Source organism: Elgaria multicarinata, chromosome 7 (genome assembly GCF_023053635.1).
Source record: "Elgaria multicarinata webbii isolate HBS135686 ecotype San Diego chromosome 7, rElgMul1.1.pri, whole genome shotgun sequence".
In the NCBI taxonomy this organism is placed as follows: Eukaryota; Metazoa; Chordata; class Lepidosauria; order Squamata; family Anguidae; genus Elgaria; species Elgaria multicarinata.
In genome coordinates, this window is record NC_086177.1 from 61,991,611 (window position 1) to 62,012,001 (window position 20,391).

The following is a 20,391-nucleotide window of genomic DNA, read 5'->3' on the forward strand; positions in this document are numbered from 1 at the left end:
TTTTGTATACTTTTTAATGTTCACTGTTTTTAACTTTTGTAAACCGCCCAGAGAGTTTTGGCTATGGTGAGGTATATAAATTTAATAAATAAATAAATTTATAGAAATGTCATTTAAATTTTTTTTCCTGAGAGCAAGCAGGCACCAATTAAAGTCCAAATTTCATAGAATCATTATTATCAGCAAAGGCTGAACTTATACAGACCTTATAATGATGGCTTAGAATCATTGTATTTGTTGCTGTTGTGTATTATGTTAGTTGTTGTTTGAATGCAGTGTTATGTTAGTTTTAATTATTATTTTATTCCTACTATAAGCCACCTTAAATTGTTGAGGAAAAATTGAGATATACATTTCTTTAAAAGAAATGATGAAACCAAATATTTAAAATCAAAAGTGAAATCAGAGTTAGCTCAAGTTATTTCGCTGTAAAATAGAAGAGTGCTAGAGTGGTGAAGCATTTCTACATTGTTCATATATCTGCCATGTCATGTATTCTTTTTGGCCTCTGGCTTATAGCTAGTGGAACACTTTTTAAATAACATCCTCAGATATGAAGGGACAGAATTGCTAGAGACTTTCCCTGGTATTTTTTGAAAAGTACATTGTACTTTCTGTCCAGTTTGGGGATTGAAACTGCCTTGTTGCTCTTGGTTAATCACTTTTGCCAAGACGGCAAGGTGTACATAATCCTATTGATCCCCAGAGTGTTCAGGGACTTTCAAAACCACCAATGAGGTAGAAACTGGATGCACCGTAGTCTGGTGGGTAGATCCCAAAAGATGGCGCTACTGAACTACTGTTCCAGGTTTCTGCAGGTTCTCTAACCCTTATCCTATTTAGTAGCTGCATGAAAACACAGGGAGAGTCTCATCAGCAATAGATGGATGACACCCAACTCTACGGCTGCATTTGCATGATCAGATCTCTGCTTAATAAGCCAAGATATGCATGAGCTTCATCCACTTGCATGCAGCAATTTTGCTCCCTTTAATTCCTCTCTTCACAAGAACAAGCCAGGAAGCTGCACAGCTTCACCATTAAGTCTGAACTATGGTTAGTGGCTTCCAAACAAGCCAGAATATGAAGTCATGGTTTAAAGTTAGCTTCCATAACTTGGTTGGTTTGAAAGCCATTAACTATAGTTTTCTAGTAAGGGTGCAATAGGATGCTATGGTTAACTACAGCTCCTGGTTTCTTTCATCACTTGTGCAAAAGGAAGAGCAACGACCCTGCATGAGGCCTGTACTTTGCATACCTTGGATTAATAAGCCAAGATTTGATCACGTGAGTAAGGTCTATTTCTCCTTTTCCTATAATAAAGGTGTGATTCTGAACAGGTTCTTATACAGTGATGTGATAGATATGAGTTTATAAATATATACCAATCGATAGATACAAGCGGTAAATGATTCAGGTGATCATGGAGGCGACATTCAACGATTTCTGAAAGGAAATGCAATCTCAAATATTAGGTTTACATCTTGGGTTGCTATTAAAATTAGCCTTGCTTATGGATGCACAACTGCCATATGCTAGCTGATTTCCCTCCTGGTTTATTCGATTATTACAATGTGTTATGCGTAGGGCTTATTTTTAAAAAAGAATGGAATCATTTAACTGATTCAGAACACAGCAACTAGGACGAGATCTATACCTTATGTCAAATTATTACAATCCCATAATGCTATATCCCTCTCATTTATGTCTCGTAAGACACACAATGACCATTGTTGCAGTATTTTTTGATAATGTGGAATAAAAAGCAGGAAATAACACTATGAAAGTGGAATGTGTCCCAACAGTTATCAATTCACTTCAATACCACTAAAGCAGTAGTATAGATCTAGGTTACTCATTGGGATCCTGTAGTGAATGCATTTCAACAGATACTTAGGCATCTTCACTGATTGCCAATTTGTTTCTGGGCACAATTCAAGGTACTGGTTTATACTTCTAAAATCCTAAAATTGTCTGGGACCAAGATATTTAAAGTACTGCCTTCTCTGACATGAATATGCCTAGCTGCTGAGGTAATCATCAGAAACTCATCTGATTCACGTTCCTCTGCCTTCAAAAGTTGCCAATTATTGGAAACAGGTTTTTCTCTGTGGTGGGTGTCACAAGTGTGGAACTTCAACTTCAGACACATTCACCAGGGGCTGACATTGTTATCCTTTAGGAACCATGCTAAAATTATCCCATTATTTTAGTTACCTGTGGTAGTATTTATATTGTTACACATACCTTCCAAAGTACAATAATATTCAAATCCACCTCACTACATTTCTGTATCAATCTGACAGCATTGTCAAGGGACTGTTTGGCAGGTCCTTGCGAAGTGTGCACGTTTTGCTGTGTCTGAGTTCTTTTTAAATCAGAATACAAACTTCGGAAAAAGAAATCTGCACATGGACTCGTTGAACTGATTATCTATTTAAAAACAACAACAACAATACATTTACTTGGAAAATATCCCCAAAAATATGAACACACAATATAAATTGTAATTTAGAAAGTGATGTGCATTCCCATATCTTTGCCTCTTAGATGGTGGCTTCCACAGATCCAAAAGTTGTTCACATTCCTCAAATTCAAATAACAGTTATAGGGTTTAATGCAACAACTCTATATGTTGTTTTCTCCCCCACCCCAAGAATTCCACACTTTAAAAATTCTTGCACCACAACCCCAAATTTGTTTTTGAATTTAGGAGCAGTTAAGTTCTATAGAGTCACCCAAGAGACAAACTCCAAAAAAGATCTAGATGTGAAAAGGCTGTGACCCTATTATGCGTACATCTACAGCTGGGTGAACAATACAGAAGAGGACACAAGTGTATTTGCATAATTATCAGTGTTTTTAAAATACTGCTATGCTCACTGGGTTTTCTGAACTTAGTGGATAACTAAATCTAATAGATCTATAAGTGGATCTTTGTTCAGTGCACAGGTGCTTGCACCTTCAGTTTTGCTGTATGTTTTTCCCTACAGAGATTTAGCAAGGATTCTCCACACCAGCCAAGCTCATACATAGGAGTAAATGCTTTTTCCTGTACATCACTACATACAACACATACAAAATTATGACATGCATACCTGTTCACTTCCAAAAACGATATCTGCAAATGTATAAGTTTCTAAGGAATGAAGAAGGTAGAAAAGTGTCAATTCCTCCAAATGATGTATCAACATTTAATTGTAGAAGTAATGAACTAAAAACAGAACACTTACCTAATGAATGTTTGCATCTTACTGCTTTCAAGCACAACTTTCCTTTCTCTCTGTTAGCCAACTTAATGTCTGGTAGAAGGAATGATTAAATATGGATTACTTCTCATATCATAAATGTTTATATGGTCACACCACCAATACATGTAAGTGGAGACGTCTTGCCCCCACCTCACCCTCTTAAAATAAAGGCCTTGGTTTATTCATTAGCAAGTTCATTAAACGAGTACTCTCCTACAATTTGCTGTGTCATTAAGTAATAGAATACTGCACCACAATGGGATAAAACATTATGTCAATAATAGATACAGATGCATCACCACAATGCATTTATGTTGCAGATAAAAATGGAAGAGTGGTATGTGAATCAGTATGTAAAAATATAGTCATAATATCTGGTACCAGAGAATATACTATGGTTCAACACTAATGAAATGATGCTTTTGTGGATACTTCATTGCCCATAATGTACAGAAGAATAATCATGGTTGGGGGAAAACTGTTACAGTATGTAAGTTCTTGCAACCATAACTGTAGATGTAATTTGGTTGCCAACCACTGATATGTTAACAAAATTCTTCAACATTTGGCAATGTGCTTGAAAGCTCAGGTTTCAACCCTCCTGCATTAGGAAGGGATTCAAAAGCCTGTTCCCATATTATGACTGCCACATGTTGGCTGCTTTTGCTCCACATACCAGTTTTATCACATGGTGAAACACTGATATACAGGCACAGATAAAGCTGGGGGTGGGTGCATCAATGTTGTGATGAAAATGGATGGATCAATCTATTTAGATGCTGCACACAAAGAGGTCATCATGCTGTAATAGCTGCAACAGGATGACCTCCTCAAGGTGGCTTAGTCTGCAAAATGCTCTTATAGCTGCCAAAACAGTTGAAGAAAAATAGTGCCTAAAGATTATGGCAGGAACGAAAGACAGTTAATTTAGGTTAGATTAAGGGCTTGCACACTCCCATTGGGATATTTGATATTTTCCTCCTTTGAATTGCAGATCCCTGTGCCATGTCACAAACTGTTTGCAGAATACTTGCAACATGATGCAGAGGACTGCTATTTAATAGGAGTGCAAAGCATGTTGGTTGCACAAACTAGTTGTGAGCTTCTTTGGATCCTTGCCAAGGATTTTAAAAGTCTTAAAATAAAGGCCTTGGTTTATTCATTAGCAAGTTCATCATATTGTTGTTTTAAATAGTAAGCCTGCAGATAGGTTAACAGCCCTTAATTTTTGCATGACACATAATATAATGCTAAGCATAGTATAAGTAACAACAGACTAAATGAACACATTATTCAAACTACTAAAGCCCAAAACACATACAGCCAGATTTTCTTTTTACTAAAGTATAACAGCCAATTAGGTATATAACAGGATAAGAGTATTCTCCTTCTGACAATTAAATAAAATCTTTCCTTAGCTATAGATCTTTTTACTCTGACTTGTTAACAGAATTTGCTGACACAGAACATTCCTGTCAATTGTCAAGACCCTGCACTGCATTTAGTGCTGTTCTACATTGGCTTTTTTGGAAAAGAAAGAGCTGTGGCTGAAAGGAGGCAGGAAAGCCCATTCAGTAAGTAGAACTCAGCTTATGGCTCTTAGGATCAAACCTAATCACCTAAACATTTGTACAAACAAAATTTGAACAGTTATATCCAATTCTAATAGTCACAAACCTTTGTCTTCAGACAGATTTATGGATTCCTGTAGCTTCCAGTTTTTACTGTTACTAGACACTTGTACTATATGAAATTCTTTTACACCAGCTTCACTCTAATAAGCAAGCACCAAAGAAAGAGAAATAAGAGATGCAATTCATTGGTCTCAAGTGTAAAGTTTTCATTTAAAAAACTAGGTAAGTGGGGGGGGGTTTCAGTAGTGGGGTTAAAGAATAATCAATGACTTGATGTTTTTCTATACATTTGGTATTTTTACTCATGCTTCTTTTTAAAAAGGTCAGAGAAACCCAATTCACAAGCCAGCTATATAAGAGTATACCAGTCTAAGCATAGCCAATGATCCCTAATTCAATTAGTGCTACATTTGTGCAATGCCTAAATGTACTGCAAGAGCAAGTAACTGATTAACTGCTTTCATATGAAATTTTGGATGTGGGCAGATTTTTGTGGCATCTTAAACTACTCCAAATTTCATTATTCATGGCCTTTACATCTATTTTAAACTGGCAAATTTAGTAAAATAAAACGAATGTGCATACTGCAAAAAATCAAAGAACAAAGCCTAGTTCAATTAGATTGGTTTGCATCCAGGAAAAACACAGGGGGAAAAGGGCTGATGGAAAGTGCCTCCATCTAATTTTCAGGGGAATCCCCCTTGCCCTTCAGGCCACTCCATTCACCAGGGTTCACCAACCCTTAGGAAAGGTGTTTTGAGGGGCTGCCAAGGGGAAGAGAAAATAGGAAAATCACCTTCTACCCTTATGTGTTCCTCTGGATCCAACCCATTATTCCACCCATTTCCCCCTCAGGATGAGCTTGTACACTGTTTCCTCTGATCCCCTCACTGTGAAGAGAAACACAACTGAACAAGAAAATCAGCTTCTATTTTAATGTGGGGATCTCCCCTTAGAGACATGGAAATACTAGTGTCTGAAGCCCACTCCAATCTCTCCACAGGTACAAGTCAACGTAGAAAATGATTATGAACAAGTTCCGAATAAGTTGTTGAAGAATGATTTTAATATGCACAATGAAGCTGAATGCTACAAAGTGACACAGTTAAGTGTATCCATCTCTAGATACTGTTCAGAATTAACCATCTGTCCCCAATGCTTCAACAAAACCACATTACTTGAAAAGAAAAATGTAATTACAGCACAAGTAAGAGTGACAATTTCCATAAGGTAAGGGCTTGGAAGTTATACTAGAATTACTTTGTCTTGAGCTCTCAATCAAGTGAAATTCTATTTGCAAATTACTAAGAAGCTGAATAAGTCAGAAGCTGAAGTTTGAAGAGGCTAGCTCTCTATATAAATATTTTAAAAAATCACATGCAGGCATTTGCTTTGAAGACAGAAAGCTTCAGTTTAAAAAATACAGCCAATGTTATCCCCAGTTCTGAGAAGACTTACAGTATTGATATTTTCCACATCCACAAACACTAGCATATTGTCACCTTCACCTTTTTCATCCTCAAGAGCATTGCTTCGATAAACAGTAGCTCGCACTGTCAGCGATCGGCTGGTACAAATAACTGCAGTGTGTCTTAATATTCTGTGACTGGAAAAAGGAAATATTTTATACTTCACTGCCTATGAACCAGATTTCCTTCACATATAATTCAGCAGCTGTCATACAAGTTGTCACTAACAATTAAGGCAACTGCCATTAAAACCATTCACGCTATTGCATCTACATAGCCACTGAAAGTTGCTTTGCATTCTCATTTTGTAAACCACCCAGAAAGCTTCACTTATGGGATGGCACAGAAATAAATAAATAGTAATAATAATACAAATATTTAGGATACCAACAAAACACGAAAATCAACCACTCTACAATAAAAATTCAACTAAGTATGAAATATAATGCCCGCCTATCACAAATCCTAACATCCAAACTCAACTCTAAAAAGATTTCCAAAGCAGATCAATACTTATGCAATACCCATCCTCACATATTCATTCGGAATCATACACTGGTCACACACTGAACTCGAAGAAATAAACAGACTCAATTGCACCGAACTCACGAAACACTGCATGCTCCATCCCAATTCATGCATTGAAAGACTAACAATCAGCAGGAAAGAAGAAGAGATCTGCTGGACATTAACACAATTTGTGCTAAACAGATGAAATCACTCAGATAATTCTTCCAAACTAAAAACACCCCCATTCATAAAGCCATAGTAAAAGCAAATAAAAATTACACCCCACTCAATGTAGCACTACAAAACAAAGACCAAACACGACCACTCACACTTGCAGGGAAAAAAGAAAAATGGACATGGGAAGCACTACAACATAATACAGAACCCACAAAGAACAATCGTACGAATGGCTGAGGAAGGGTGAGCTATTTCCAGAAACAGAAAGATTCCTAATAGCAGTACAGGACCAAGTTATAGCAACCAAGAACTACCAAAAATACATCATAAAAGATAACAGTGGAACAACAGATTTATGTAGGAAACGCCATCAATTCCAAGAAACAATAGACCATGTAACAGGAGGATGTAAAATTCTGGCAGGAATGGACTATACGGATGGACAAAATACAGCTGCAAAAATAATTCACCAACTGGCCATCAAATTCAACATCAAACAACCTACACCATACTATACATATTCACCTGAAACAGTCTTGGAAGATGCAGATCATAAAATATTCTGGGACAGAACAATTCATAAGGATAAGACAATACCTTGCAACTGACCAGATGTAACAGTCATCGACAAAAGAGAAAAAAACACCTCATTGACATAGCAATACTTAATGACAAAAATGGTGCAGAAAAGGAAGAGAAAAAGAGAGAAAAATATACACCACTGGCCATGGAAGTCAAAGAACTATGGCAACAGGAAAGGTCACAATTATCCCCTTAGCCTCATCAGTCACCAGCATAGCATCAGAAAACTATAAAGAAAACCTTCAGAACCTGGGCCCAGCAAAATACATCCAAACCAACATGAAGAAAGCAGACATACTTAAAACATGCTCAATTGTCAGGAAATCCCTGAATCAGTAAAAGATAGCATGACTTGGCAAAGACTGCCACCTCTGTCCAAAAAAACTGGCAGGAGCAAAAAAAGAGACAACAACAACAATATGTTACTCCAAGAAGCTCCATACATTTGATACAACATGCAAATTGTGCATATGCACATAAATTTCTATAGATGTACCACCAAGGTCATGCAGTCCTCTCTACTCAAAGTCGTATTTCCATGAGGAAAGATGACATCACATTAGGCATACATGCCATTTGGACCTTACATCAAACTCCTTGATTCCACTGCCCCCATCATAGTTTTGCCAACAGAAATTAAAAAGTTTACAGTACTGCTGATTGTGTATTTGAGGTCCTAAGCTACATTCACAAAATACTTTCCAATACCTGCAGCAACTTCCTACTGCATTATCCATTTTCTACTGCATTTTTTAAGCTAGACATTTTTTAAGCTGCATTTTTTAAGCTCATCCTCAAAGATCTTTTGGCTGACGTCGAAATTTATTTAACTCATAGAAGCACACAAGCCAGTTAAAAACAAAACTTACCACATTTTTGAGTGTTTTCTAATATTTTCATAGTAAAACAAAAATTTTATTTCATGAACACCTTCTTCATCTGGTCCACGTAACCACATGGGAAGCTGTACTGAAGCTCCAGGGAGAAGAATAGAGTCAGGAAGTGGGACATCTATTACTTCAGGTTGACTTCCTATTCCAACCCCAAAGTCTGAAGCAGCAGCTGAGGACATCAGTGAACATACAGAGGTAGAATGGGTTACAACAGTCTTGTAAGCACTGCAGTGTTCAGATGCTGATGGGCTTTGTGGTGTCAGAATGGCATTGCTGCCACCAAAGGTGAAAAACTCGGGCCGTTTAGAGACAACTTTCACTCCAGTCAGAGGACATTTGCTTACGTTCATAAATTCTACGTAAGTCTTTCGGATTTCTCCACAAAGCAGCTCTGTAGGAAAATTTATAAAGAATACCTGCATTGGAAGAGAAATACATAAATATATATTTGACAATCTGCTAAAGTTGATGAAGGCAGCTCTCTCCAATTTGTCCACTTTTATCAATATAAATAAACCTCAACGAATTAAGTTCAAATAAAGGTGTTTTCCAAATTGTATTTTCACTTTTACTATCTTTAGTAGAAACAGTATAGAAAGGGTACCATTTCATAAAAAATAAACGCCCAGTAAGTGACAAGAAATTAAAATAGATGACATTCTAGAAAGCTCTATTTTCAGCCAACTTTAGCAAGAAATCCAACCCCCCCACAACACACACAAAGGGTAGAATGATTCATCACTCTATTTGACACTTACATTCACAACAATGATTTGAAACTTCAACTCTGCACTCAGGTATAACTAAAGTTTTTGAAGTGCAGTAGCATAGATAAGAACACCAAAAATGAAAAGGTCATCAATATATTTCAAAAGCAACAATTAAAATATTTGTCAGTGATCAGCTGTACCTCTAGCAAAGGCATTTCCTCTGTAATAATGGGATCTAAACGTCTATCAGGACCATATTTAATAGATGTTTTCTCTTCTTTTGTATTATTCAAGCGAGGGCCCTGGATTTCCAAATCTTGTCGCCCTCGTACTGATATTACATTAGAGTTATATTTTCCTGAAAAGAAACAAAGTAGTATCTTGAAATACAACAAATCAGTTGATAATCAAAACTGTAACTACAGTTTTAACACGCTCTATGTGGGGCTGCCTTTAAAGAGTGTTCAGAAATTCCAGCTGGTTCAAAGAGGTGCAGCCAGATTGTTGACCAGGCATACAACTCCCCTGTTAAAACAGCTCCACTGGCTTTCAGTCTGTTTCTGGGCACAATTCAAAGTGCTGGTTATGACCTATAAAGCCCTATATGGCTTGGGTACAGGTTATCTAAAAGACCATATTCTCCCTTATGAGCCTGCTCATGCTTTGAGATCTTCTGGGGAAGCCCTTCTTTCAGTCCCACCATCTTTACAGGCGCGCCTGGTGGGAACATAGGAGAGGGCCTTCTCGGTGGCTGCTCCAGTGCTCTGGAAGTCTCTTCCCAGGGAAGTTAGACTGGCTTCCTCCTTGATGTGCTTTCGGAAGCAGGCAAAACCTTTGTTCCAGCAGGCCTTTGGTGAATAATCTGGGCCTGCGTCTATGTTAAGGACTTGTAAAATTGTCATGTATTTTAAATGTTTAATGTTTTAATATTGTAATATATTTCATTTTTTAAAAAAAAATTTATATTTCTTTTCATAGGTTTTAAAATGAATATGTTTTCAATATTGTAAGGCCGCCTTGAGGCCCAGTATTGGGCAAAAAGTGGGATACAAATAAATATAATAATAATAATATAATAAGGAGCATTTAACACTGAAAGTCAGAACAAAAATTTATTTACATAATTTTTATCCTGCTCTTCTGCCGAAAAAGGTTCCCAGAGCAGGTTAAGACAATCCTGCCCCTCAGGCTTACAGTCTAAATTATACAACACCCACCCACCCCCTCAAAAAGGGACCGGGATGGGGGAGGAAAAAAGCCAAAAATCAGGCACTACTTCTGTCAGGAAAGGGTTAAAAAAAGCTCCCTGCAACTGATCCTTCTCTGGGCAATGTATGGGCTAAGTTGGTCTCCCCCTTGCCACGATGTTCTTCCTGTGAGGCCAGGAGTTCAGCCTCCCAATGACCCTTGTTATTTTAGCCGATGGACAAGGCCAGAGTCGGCAGTTCCAGAGAACTATCAATTGGAGCAGTGTGTTACTTCTAACAGGGAGGAGTGAAGCGAGCCATTCGTAATGGCTTTGGAACAAGTGAGCTTCAAACCATGGATCATCCAAATGCAGCCACTAACTATGTATGTATACTAGTAGTTTTATGCTAGTATATTTGTTTATCCTATTTTAATTTTATTGTCTTTTCATTGTTGTTATCCTTTTTCAATGAGTGAAAAGGCAGGATATATTTAATTTAAAACTTTGTAAGAAACATGACAAATTTTACAATCTAGTCATAAGAATTTTTCATGAGCAACAATACATATATGTATTTGGAGAGTACAATACGCTGCAGGAACCAGCTCTATGAATCACATGCCACGTATTAGTAACTGCTGCATCAGTCACCCAAGTCCCTCTTTCTTATTCTACTGGCAGCTGTTCCTTCAAGTCCAACAGCTTACCTATCAGAATCTAGCAACATGCTACACTCTTGTAACAAAACCTCTGTCAGTGTTGTGGTAAACACAACAGGCTTACCTGTTTGCAATCCAACAGAAGGATCTATCCCATCCAGCACTGTAGTGCCCTGAATAGTGCCAAGATTGTAAAGGACTCCCAGAATATGTAGCTCCCCTGTTTGATGGGGAAAGAGCTTTAGTCTTGCCTGTGGAGATACGTTAAATTTTTGTTGTTGCTAGTGTAGAGTTATTTTACATGTATACACCATTTGAGTTACAAAACAGCAAGCATCTACATTTACCATTGTAAGAAGCTATCTATGATTTAAATAAAACTTCAATATTTCAGAAAATAATGGCAACATTTCACTTATAGCATAGGCAACCATTTTGCCATTGCTTTCCTTGAAATTCAGGATTTGAAGTTGTGCTTAGTCTAGACTTTTTCCACGTACAATAAAATGGTTGCCCAGATGAGGTTCACAAGGGAAAAAAAAGTCTCGTCTGCAGTAATTCTTTGAGTACACTCAACCTCTAATACCAAGTACCACCTTGAATAAAGTATTTAATTCTAGTAAATTATTTAGAATTATCTAAAGTAAATTATCTGTAGAAAGTACGGTACAGAAATTAAACTTTTCTATGACTAGTGTATTGCTAAGAATAGACATTTTATGTTTAACTCGTTTTGTGAACAAACATGGAAAATTTATATTTTTGAAATGGGATAAAAGTAGTTGAACTACCTACCATTTTAGTTTCTTCACTATTAATCAAAAATTCTGATATCACTTTAGCTCCAATCATATCTTTTCCACATGTTTCCTAAAAAGTGATTTGAAAAATAATTTCCAATAAACATACAAATGTTTCTCAGCATTAAATTGTTATTTATGTATTATTTAATTACATTTATATCCCGCCTTTTTTTCTCCAAGGAACCCAAGATGGCATACATAATCCTCCTCATCCTCTCCATTTATCCTCACAACAACAATCCTGTGAGGTAGGTTAAGCTGAGAGTCTGTGACTAGGCCCAAAGTCACCCAATGGGTTTCCATGGCCGAGTGGGGACTAGAACCTGGATCTCCTGACTCCCAGTCCAACACTTTAGCCACTACACCACACTGGCTTAGTGTTTTGAGAAGTGCTAATGGCAACAGTAGCACTTCTCAAAACACTGGGCTTTAATATATTCCAGACTTGACATTTGTGCAAATAGAAACCTGACATAGCTGTGAGGCTGGTTTGAAGGTAACTATAATGCAGCACTAAAAGAATGCTAAACCATAATTTAGCACTCAAAGAAAGCAACTAGCTTCTTCCCAGGCTTGAACACTATTCCTTCCCTCTCCAGCACACCCACAAGGAGCAGTCTGAAAGCTTTTCTTCTGTTTTAGATTAATGACAGCTTGCAATGTCATCCAAACGCAGATAAACTGTGGTTAATTTTAACTAGTCTTGATTGAAATAAGCCAACTTCAAACCACAAACCAGAGTCTATACAGTTGGTGTGTTTCCACTAACTATAGTTAAGGTAAGGGTTCAGGGTTTAATTATGCTTAACCACAGTTAACTAAAATAGAGGTGGAAGTTTCTCATCTTCTATTCACAACTACACTGGAGACAGAAAAGGCTAAGGGGAGTGTGTCTGTCCAGCAGTAAGCTAGGCTTGGTCTTGTAAAACTAAACTATGGTTTAGCTTTATGTCTGAATGCAGTCATTATCTCTAATAATTAGAAAAGAAATCAACATGTGAAGCTGTTCACTAGTATCATACATATTTTTACTAGAACTTTACAAAGTTCTACAACATTTGTTAATCACTTACCAGTTCCTTTGCTTCTCCATTATTCTTTGAATTGAAATCCTTTGGCTGGAATTTCCAAAGTAGTGACAAGTCGGTTAATGATAGTGGAACTTTCAATGGATTTCTAAAAGCTACTTCCACAGTTATTGGTTCTATTGAAAAGAAAAGTTATTATATGTATTTTAGGAAGGCCATTCTTACAAGACATGAATGACTTAGCTTATCCTCACAATTTAAAACTTTGTGACTGCATACATGCAACACCTTTGTTCAAATAAATGTTACGTTTATGCCATATATTGTTTTTCCAGATGTGCACACACACATTACCTTCTACTACACCAAGTGGAAACCTAGAGTTATCCGAAAATCTGTTCAGACAATACTGCGTTGGTTGGAAGTTAGGAAGTGTTGCGCCTTTGTTAACAGTAGACACAACTTGCTCTTCAAGCTCCCTCCATTGATGTGAAAATTCAAATTCAAATTCCTGATCAAGGCTTATGTGTGTTGCTGCCTGTTTTTCACCTAGTTGTGAATACATTAAAAAAAAGACAATCACTTCAGTATGTCAGAGAACACAAAATTTAAAAAAACAGTCCAATTTTTTATGCCCTTGCTTATATCATGTTATCAGTACAAATGGTAACGTGATGTTTGACTGGAAGATCATACAATTTTCTCAGATGCATATTTTGTACATGCTCTTTTCAAGAGAGGTATGCATGTTGGCAGGAAAGCAGCAGAAATCCAAAGGAGTTTGGGAGACAGTGAAATTGGGAATGAGAGAATTAGGTGCGTATGGAGGCCAATGAGCCAGTGGGAGGGAGCAGAGTTTCTTATATTAAACTAGACAGCCAAAACTTTAGTCATGAATTTATTTTTATCTCTAGTCAAGAATTTATTTTTTCAATTTAAATACTGCTTTTTCAAACTACAGCTCTTCAAAGCAGCTACCAATATGTTTAAAACAAAGACTGGGAATAAGAGAAGCATGTATATACACATACACAGGTGCATGTGGCTGATATTTCCTTCAAATACAAGTCCCTCATGTCTCAGAATGCTGTGCTAACGGGTCTGATGCAATTCAAGCTTTGCATGCGTGGCTGGCCATGCTGAACCCAGTCCGCATACGCCCAGCCCTGCTGGGATTTGTGCTCATTTCAGGGCTTCCCACCGGAAGTGCTACATCACAATCAGGGCCTGGAGGGGTTGGCAGTGTTTACAAGGCCCCAATTGGATCCACCTCTCTGTGCCCCCATCTAGTTAAATTGCAGAGTAGGAGGTGCAGTGCACATCCCACTCTGCTGTAAAAACTCATAAGCCTCAGAGGCTTATGAGTATCAAGGGCGGACCCAATAGGATTGTGCCCTTAAGGGAATTCAAAGATATTTGGAGAGAGATGAGTAAAATATGCTTCGTTATTAAGAAAATTTTAAAAAGCAATATTTAAAACCACAGGATAGTACATCTACCAGAGGACATATCTTGGATTGTGCCCAATTCTTTGCACGATTAGAAGAACTTTGGTGCACACAGTCTCAAGCTTATTCCAGATAATTGCAAATCCCAGTGCCAGTAGAACTTTTTACAAGCCACAGGTGTACTGGATCAGGCTGCCTGAAACTTGTACATGACAAAGGAGCTACTTCCATTTTTGTGCTCACTGTTTCTAGTCTAAACACTCTAAGGGGATTGGCATGGTCAGGACAGCAATACTAGCAGTGGGAGAACAAAATGCCCACTCACTATGTCTTGTTTGGTGATACCGTTGCTAAAGCAGCTTACACCCAAAAACATCCTAACTGACCATGGCTAAAGAACATTCAGGTTTCTTGAACTCATGACTGTTAGAAGAGTGCTCCTGTGATTCTTTTAAGCTAATTTTAAAAAAGTCACAGGAGCACTCTTCTGTGGAGGAGACATTCCGAAGTATACTGTTTCTATATTTAGAATGATACAGAATTAGACCTAGTCTATATATATTGAAAGAATGAGATGGTATGATGTTGACATAGATTCGGCTATTGAACGGTATAAAAATGCAAATAATAATAATAATAATAATAATAATAATAATAATAATAATAGAGTGGACTGCACCATTTCAAACTGCAGGTGGTGAAATAACACTTTATTGCCTTTTAAGGTTAAAAAATATTTTTAAAATCCATGAAAACAGAAAATCACCACAAGAGGAAAAGCCTGAATATGAACTTTTTTCCCTAATGTGCTTGTTTTCCATTTATAGGAAGTTTTTTGACATAGAGGCGTGTTCAAAAGCAACATTCCCCATTCTACTATCTCATTCTGCTGCATGTGCAGACCAACCATATATTATGCTTATCACATGTGCTCATAAAGTTTAAGAAAAAATCCAGATATGTGTTAACCTTTTGCTGGCTGTCTGTCATGTCCAAAGAACACTCTTGTTGCAGAGCTATTAATATAAGGTAAAGGAAGCTGAGGTAAAGGTCCATCAGGTGAGAGTTGACTCACATTCTGCAAGAAACGAAAACAGAAATTGAGCAACATTTGTCAAGTAAAAACTGCACATTTTCTGAATGAAAAACTTGTCTTGGGAATAAAGACATAAGAAATGGGATAAAACACGGAACACTTAAGAAGGAACGCACAAAAGAATAACTTGAAATGCCCCCAGGGTATAATGTAAGAATAATCAACACACATAATTTATTTATCTGTGCCTCATTATATAACTATAATCACAGCTTTCACCCAACACTATGGGGTTTTTTTGGGGGAGGGGGGTTGATGTGAGGATAAAACAAACATACAATTTTCAACAAAGTCACTAGAAGAACACTTTTACTGTATTCAGCTAATATTTCATTTAACATAGATAGTCAACATCAGGGATTATAAAAACAACAGAACAATCTACTGTAATTTTAATTTAATTAGTTTAACTTTAGCAATTGTTTTGAACAGAAAGGAGAAATAAAATTTGGATAGGCCTGGCATAAGTAAAAATAAAGATTCTAGGCTTCAATGCAACTAGGTTAGAAAGCCACCAAAACTGTTTCTCAAAGGAGTGATAAAAGTTGTTGAATGCCACAAAAAAATCTCTTAATGAAGACTAGGATTTAAAGAGTTTCCTTTGACCAATGCAAGAATTTGGCGATGCCTGGCAGGACCTGAGGGTGATTTTTCCTTTGAGCATATAAGCATCCTCCCTGGTACAACATAATTTGAAATTCCCCCGCAGTTTCAAAAAATGTTTGCCAAATGACGCAGGAAGCTATCTGAAGAGCCAAAATCCGCTTGGACCCATGGAATTAGTCATGTGGCTCTTTGGACCCAGGTTCAGAGTTAAAAACTATTTACAAACATGGATTCTGCAAATTTTGAGCAATAGTGTGGAATTTAAAACTTCACACTGGGATCATAGTATCATGGCCACTGTTACTATAAGAAACATCCAGCATGAACGAAAACTTGTCTAATGGGTATCAGGGAAATACTAGTTACATGCAATATAATTGGAGGTAACCCTACATGATGAGGTAACCCTATTTGTTTACCTTGAGCAGTATATTTGGTGCCCTAAATAGAGTAAGAGACAGACAGGTCTCATCCATGAAGAATAATCCACGTACACCTTTTCCTTTACAAGCCTCACTGGAATGAATCAGGCTTGCACAAAAGAACCAGCTCCATATTATTAAGTGCAAGGAAGTGCCATTTGGATTTTCTGTCTCAGGCACCAAAACGCCTTGAGCTGGACCAGAATATATCATTTTCAACAAGTGCTCCGGGCATTAGATGCATGATGCAAAGGGAAGTGTATTATTTGTATCAAGCAAGAAAAACTTCAAATACTATTGCAGAATACTTGCAAATTAATATACAAGTTAAAATTCCACTGAGGATAAAATCTGGCATTTTACCTTATAAACATAAAGATATTCTCGGAGGAAGGCCCCTTGCTGAGCAGCAGTTTGCTTGCTATCATTGATCAAAATATGCCTGAAGGCAGATACAGCATTGTCAAGTTGTCGAAGCGTAAAAGATTGGCGGCCAATAGTGAAATTTATATGATCTTCGGCAAGTGACCACCCTTTCCCTTTATAAACTTGCATGGCTTGACAATAACATCGTAATGCATGTTTCTTCTGGAAGATAAAATTTAAATACACCAAATACAATTCTACATGCGAACATGTTTAGAGCTTATGACTAAAAAAGGCAGTAAGTACAAAAAAGTCTTTCGTATTAATATGACACCATTAATTAATTAGGTTTCAGAAATTATTAAATACTGGGGATCAGCAAAAGCTAACAGTACAATAGTTTTAATCTAAAGATTTATTTTTTCTTATATGTTCTATAACAATGTTTGTAGTTGTAATTGCAATAAGTGAAACAGGACATGCTAATGATCCAGAAACAAGCAGGTGGTGGAAGTACATATTTCTAAAACAAAAATATCCAGAGATAAAGTTTAAAGAACATTTCGCAGTTAGGTTAAACAGCATGAGGCAATTAACTGGATGGTTTTCTTCATTTATTTTTCATTCATAATAGCTGAATCATCACAAATGAAAATTGAGATAATAACCAGATTCGGACAACACATCATGGCTTGTCGTGGGTTATTTAAACCACAGCGAGCAGCAAGGACCACGGGCAACAACTTGCATAGGCAACCCCCACTCCCAAATTGTTGTGTTGTGCAAATTCACTGACAACACAACATGACAACTTTCAAGTGAAGGGTTGAATATTCAAAGTGGTAGCTGCACGCACCACAGTCTCACCATTGGTTAAATAACAGCGGATAGCGCCATTCTGTATAGCCAAAAGAGGCTCTATTACTAAAACAAATAAAGTAAATCTTTAGTTTTCAACAGAAAGTAGTTTAGGGCAAAGAAGATACAGCTCATGCCCTATAATGATCCACAAAAGGTTTTCCAGCCCATTTAGCATTTTTCCTAATAAAGAATTGCAGGGATTCATAGTTTTGCTTTTGGGAAACACAAATATTTCTTTATTTATATATATAAAAAAGATTACCCTCTGCCTTAAGCAAAAATACTCTTAAAATCAATCAATAACTATAAATTAAAAACAGGATGGGTGATGTCTTTGGTTATCTTAATCCATTGGCAGGTACATGTGGGAAAAGATGATTCTTCAGGAACTCTGATCCCAAGCTGCAGACTTTTAAAAGGTAAATACCAGTACTTTGAATTATGGAATGGCTCTGCAGGCAGCAAAACTGTTTCAAAACTGTTTTCTGTGAGCACTCTCTAAAATTAAACCACCACCTCGGTAATCAGATAGACATTTTGACTGATAATTACTTGAATCAAGCTTTAAGTAATTATGTACTGTAATAGTAATACTGGCAGAAACAGTCTTGTGAGCAAGATGCAACCACAGCTCAGACTAACTGTAATGTGTCCTTCCCTACCTCCCAAAAATCTTACACCAGTACTAGACACAATACCTTGTTGGCAAATTAAACATTGCAATAAAATTACTCTCCTGAAATATGAAGATTCAAACACTGTCAGTATAAGAGCTTTACAATTAACAGTCCATATTAACATGCCTGGATCTTAAAGTCATCTGCCAATGTCCTAGTTCAGGTCCATCAGTGGAGCTGAAGCAGGTGACAAGCAGGGAGAAGGCGTTTACTGCATTGGTACCCCACTGACAGAACTCCCTCCCAACAGACTTGCCTGATGTGCACCTCCTAATTCACCTAGGCCTTTCAGAGATTTTAGATCTCAGTCTGCTGTTTTAATTAATGAGTTTTCTATGCTTCTTTTATAGTGGTTTATACTGTATGCTTTCATCTGTACGCCGCCCTGAGATCTTAATGATATAGGGCAGGATACAAATGTTTTGAATAAATAAATAAATAATATTTAAGTTTTAATTTAATTTTTTACACTGGATTTTTTTAATGAAGGTTGGTACATATATTCCTTAAATGAATAAAAGCATTCTCTAAAATAACAAGACACCTTGGTCTTAATTCAGTTCACTGCTCAATGCCAAGTAGCCAGGTCATTTTAAGAAACAAATAGTTATTTACCTTTCTATAGATGAAACAATTTAACATTTACCTTTCTGAGCATCCCCTTTAAAATATGGGAATACTAAATTTCATTCAACTGGAGCAGCATTAGGCATAATATTCATCAAATATTAAGAGGTGCTGAAACAATCAAACCACTTGGAAAATTATAGAATCAATATTTCTTTCCTAATATCAAAATCTTACCTGTCCTGCTTTACTATACCTATGGCCAGCCAGTATCATATGAAAAGCAAATTTTCTAACCATAGGATTTTTCATGTTTATAAAACAGTGTGCTGCTTGCTCCAGCAACAGTGCACTCCGAAGATCTGAACTCTATTGAAAACAATGAGTGATAAGACAAAAGTTACAATTAACCAGTGAAGCATAAACTTAAAAATATCATCAGAAATCCAAACTATGGAAAGACTGGCTATATTACTGATGCAGTGAAAGTCCACCTATTCTATACATCTTCATTCAGTGAATAAATTATATCCAAATACCACTGCAAATATCTATAATGGACTCATATCCACACTCTAAGGGTGTTTCCAGATGAGGCTTTTGTCACACCAACATCCTGCCTTGTTCACAGAAGTTCCAATAACGTCTTCCAGACATAACCCTCCTATTTTTCCCCACTACTTCTTCTGTCTTTTTTCTTACTGCAGAAAATCCATTGAAGAAAAAAAAGACAGAACTGTGCAATGCCTTGGAGTGTTAGTGCTAGGACCCTTCTGTCTGGAAGCACCCAAACTCAACAGACATGGACGTATCATTTCTGTGCCTGAACAAAACTACACATCAGAGAGGCACAAAATACAGTTGAGACTTTTGCATAAAGTAAACTCTTTTTACTAAATTTAGAAGGAATAGATATGATTTAGATCTGCTAAATCGTAGAAGCTTTCTTATCGTATCAATAAAGACACTGGGCATTTTGCTTTGTTGTTAAAATGTAATGGTATATTCACTTCTTATCTTTATAGTTTATTTCTACATTGTTCAGCTTTGTGTGTTTTTAAAAACAACTTTCCATTTTGATTTTTTTAATCATACAGATGAATTCTCAAGAATCACACAAAAATATTCAGTATTGCATTTGACAAATCAGAGTGAGCATGCTAGAATCACCTGCATTTCTGATTAATTTAAAAAATAAAGTAATATTGTAGGTTTAAAAAGGAAGCATATTATGATCCTTATCTTTGCTTCAGGACTGGTGACAGCATACAATAGCAATGGATACATCCTCTATAAAATTCTTATAGAATATAAAACTCATTCAAGGCAAAAAATGAAACTGCCTTCCATAGAGATGTTCTTCTCCTGTGTTTAGATATTATTATATATTCTTAATGGTCACAAACTGTAATTTTCCTTCTGAGTGTCATTTACCAATAGTTC

At 36.7% G+C, this 20,391-nt stretch overlaps 1 protein-coding gene across 2 annotated transcripts in view; it reads right to left on the reverse strand.

The window, feature by feature from the left end:
• Positions 1–20,391, reverse strand: part of TRAPPC8 (trafficking protein particle complex subunit 8) — a 63,285-nt gene that overhangs the window by 11,212 nt on the left and 31,682 nt on the right. For both annotated transcript variants that reach the window (XM_063130680.1, XM_063130679.1), the window contains 14 exons: positions 19,186–19,317; positions 16,841–17,065; positions 15,323–15,431; positions 13,260–13,454; positions 12,951–13,081; positions 11,870–11,944; positions 11,199–11,325; positions 9,427–9,584; positions 8,493–8,932; positions 6,344–6,491; positions 4,929–5,025; positions 3,234–3,302; positions 3,099–3,139; positions 2,248–2,433 (listed from right to left, as the gene is read on the reverse strand). In XM_063130680.1, coding sequence (XP_062986750.1) covers positions 2,248–2,433; positions 3,099–3,139; positions 3,234–3,302; positions 4,929–5,025; positions 6,344–6,491; positions 8,493–8,932; positions 9,427–9,584; positions 11,199–11,325; positions 11,870–11,944; positions 12,951–13,081; positions 13,260–13,454; positions 15,323–15,431; positions 16,841–17,065; positions 19,186–19,317 — 2,133 coding nt within the window. The remainder of the gene's footprint in view (positions 1–2,247; positions 2,434–3,098; positions 3,140–3,233; positions 3,303–4,928; positions 5,026–6,343; positions 6,492–8,492; positions 8,933–9,426; positions 9,585–11,198; positions 11,326–11,869; positions 11,945–12,950; positions 13,082–13,259; positions 13,455–15,322; positions 15,432–16,840; positions 17,066–19,185; positions 19,318–20,391) is intronic.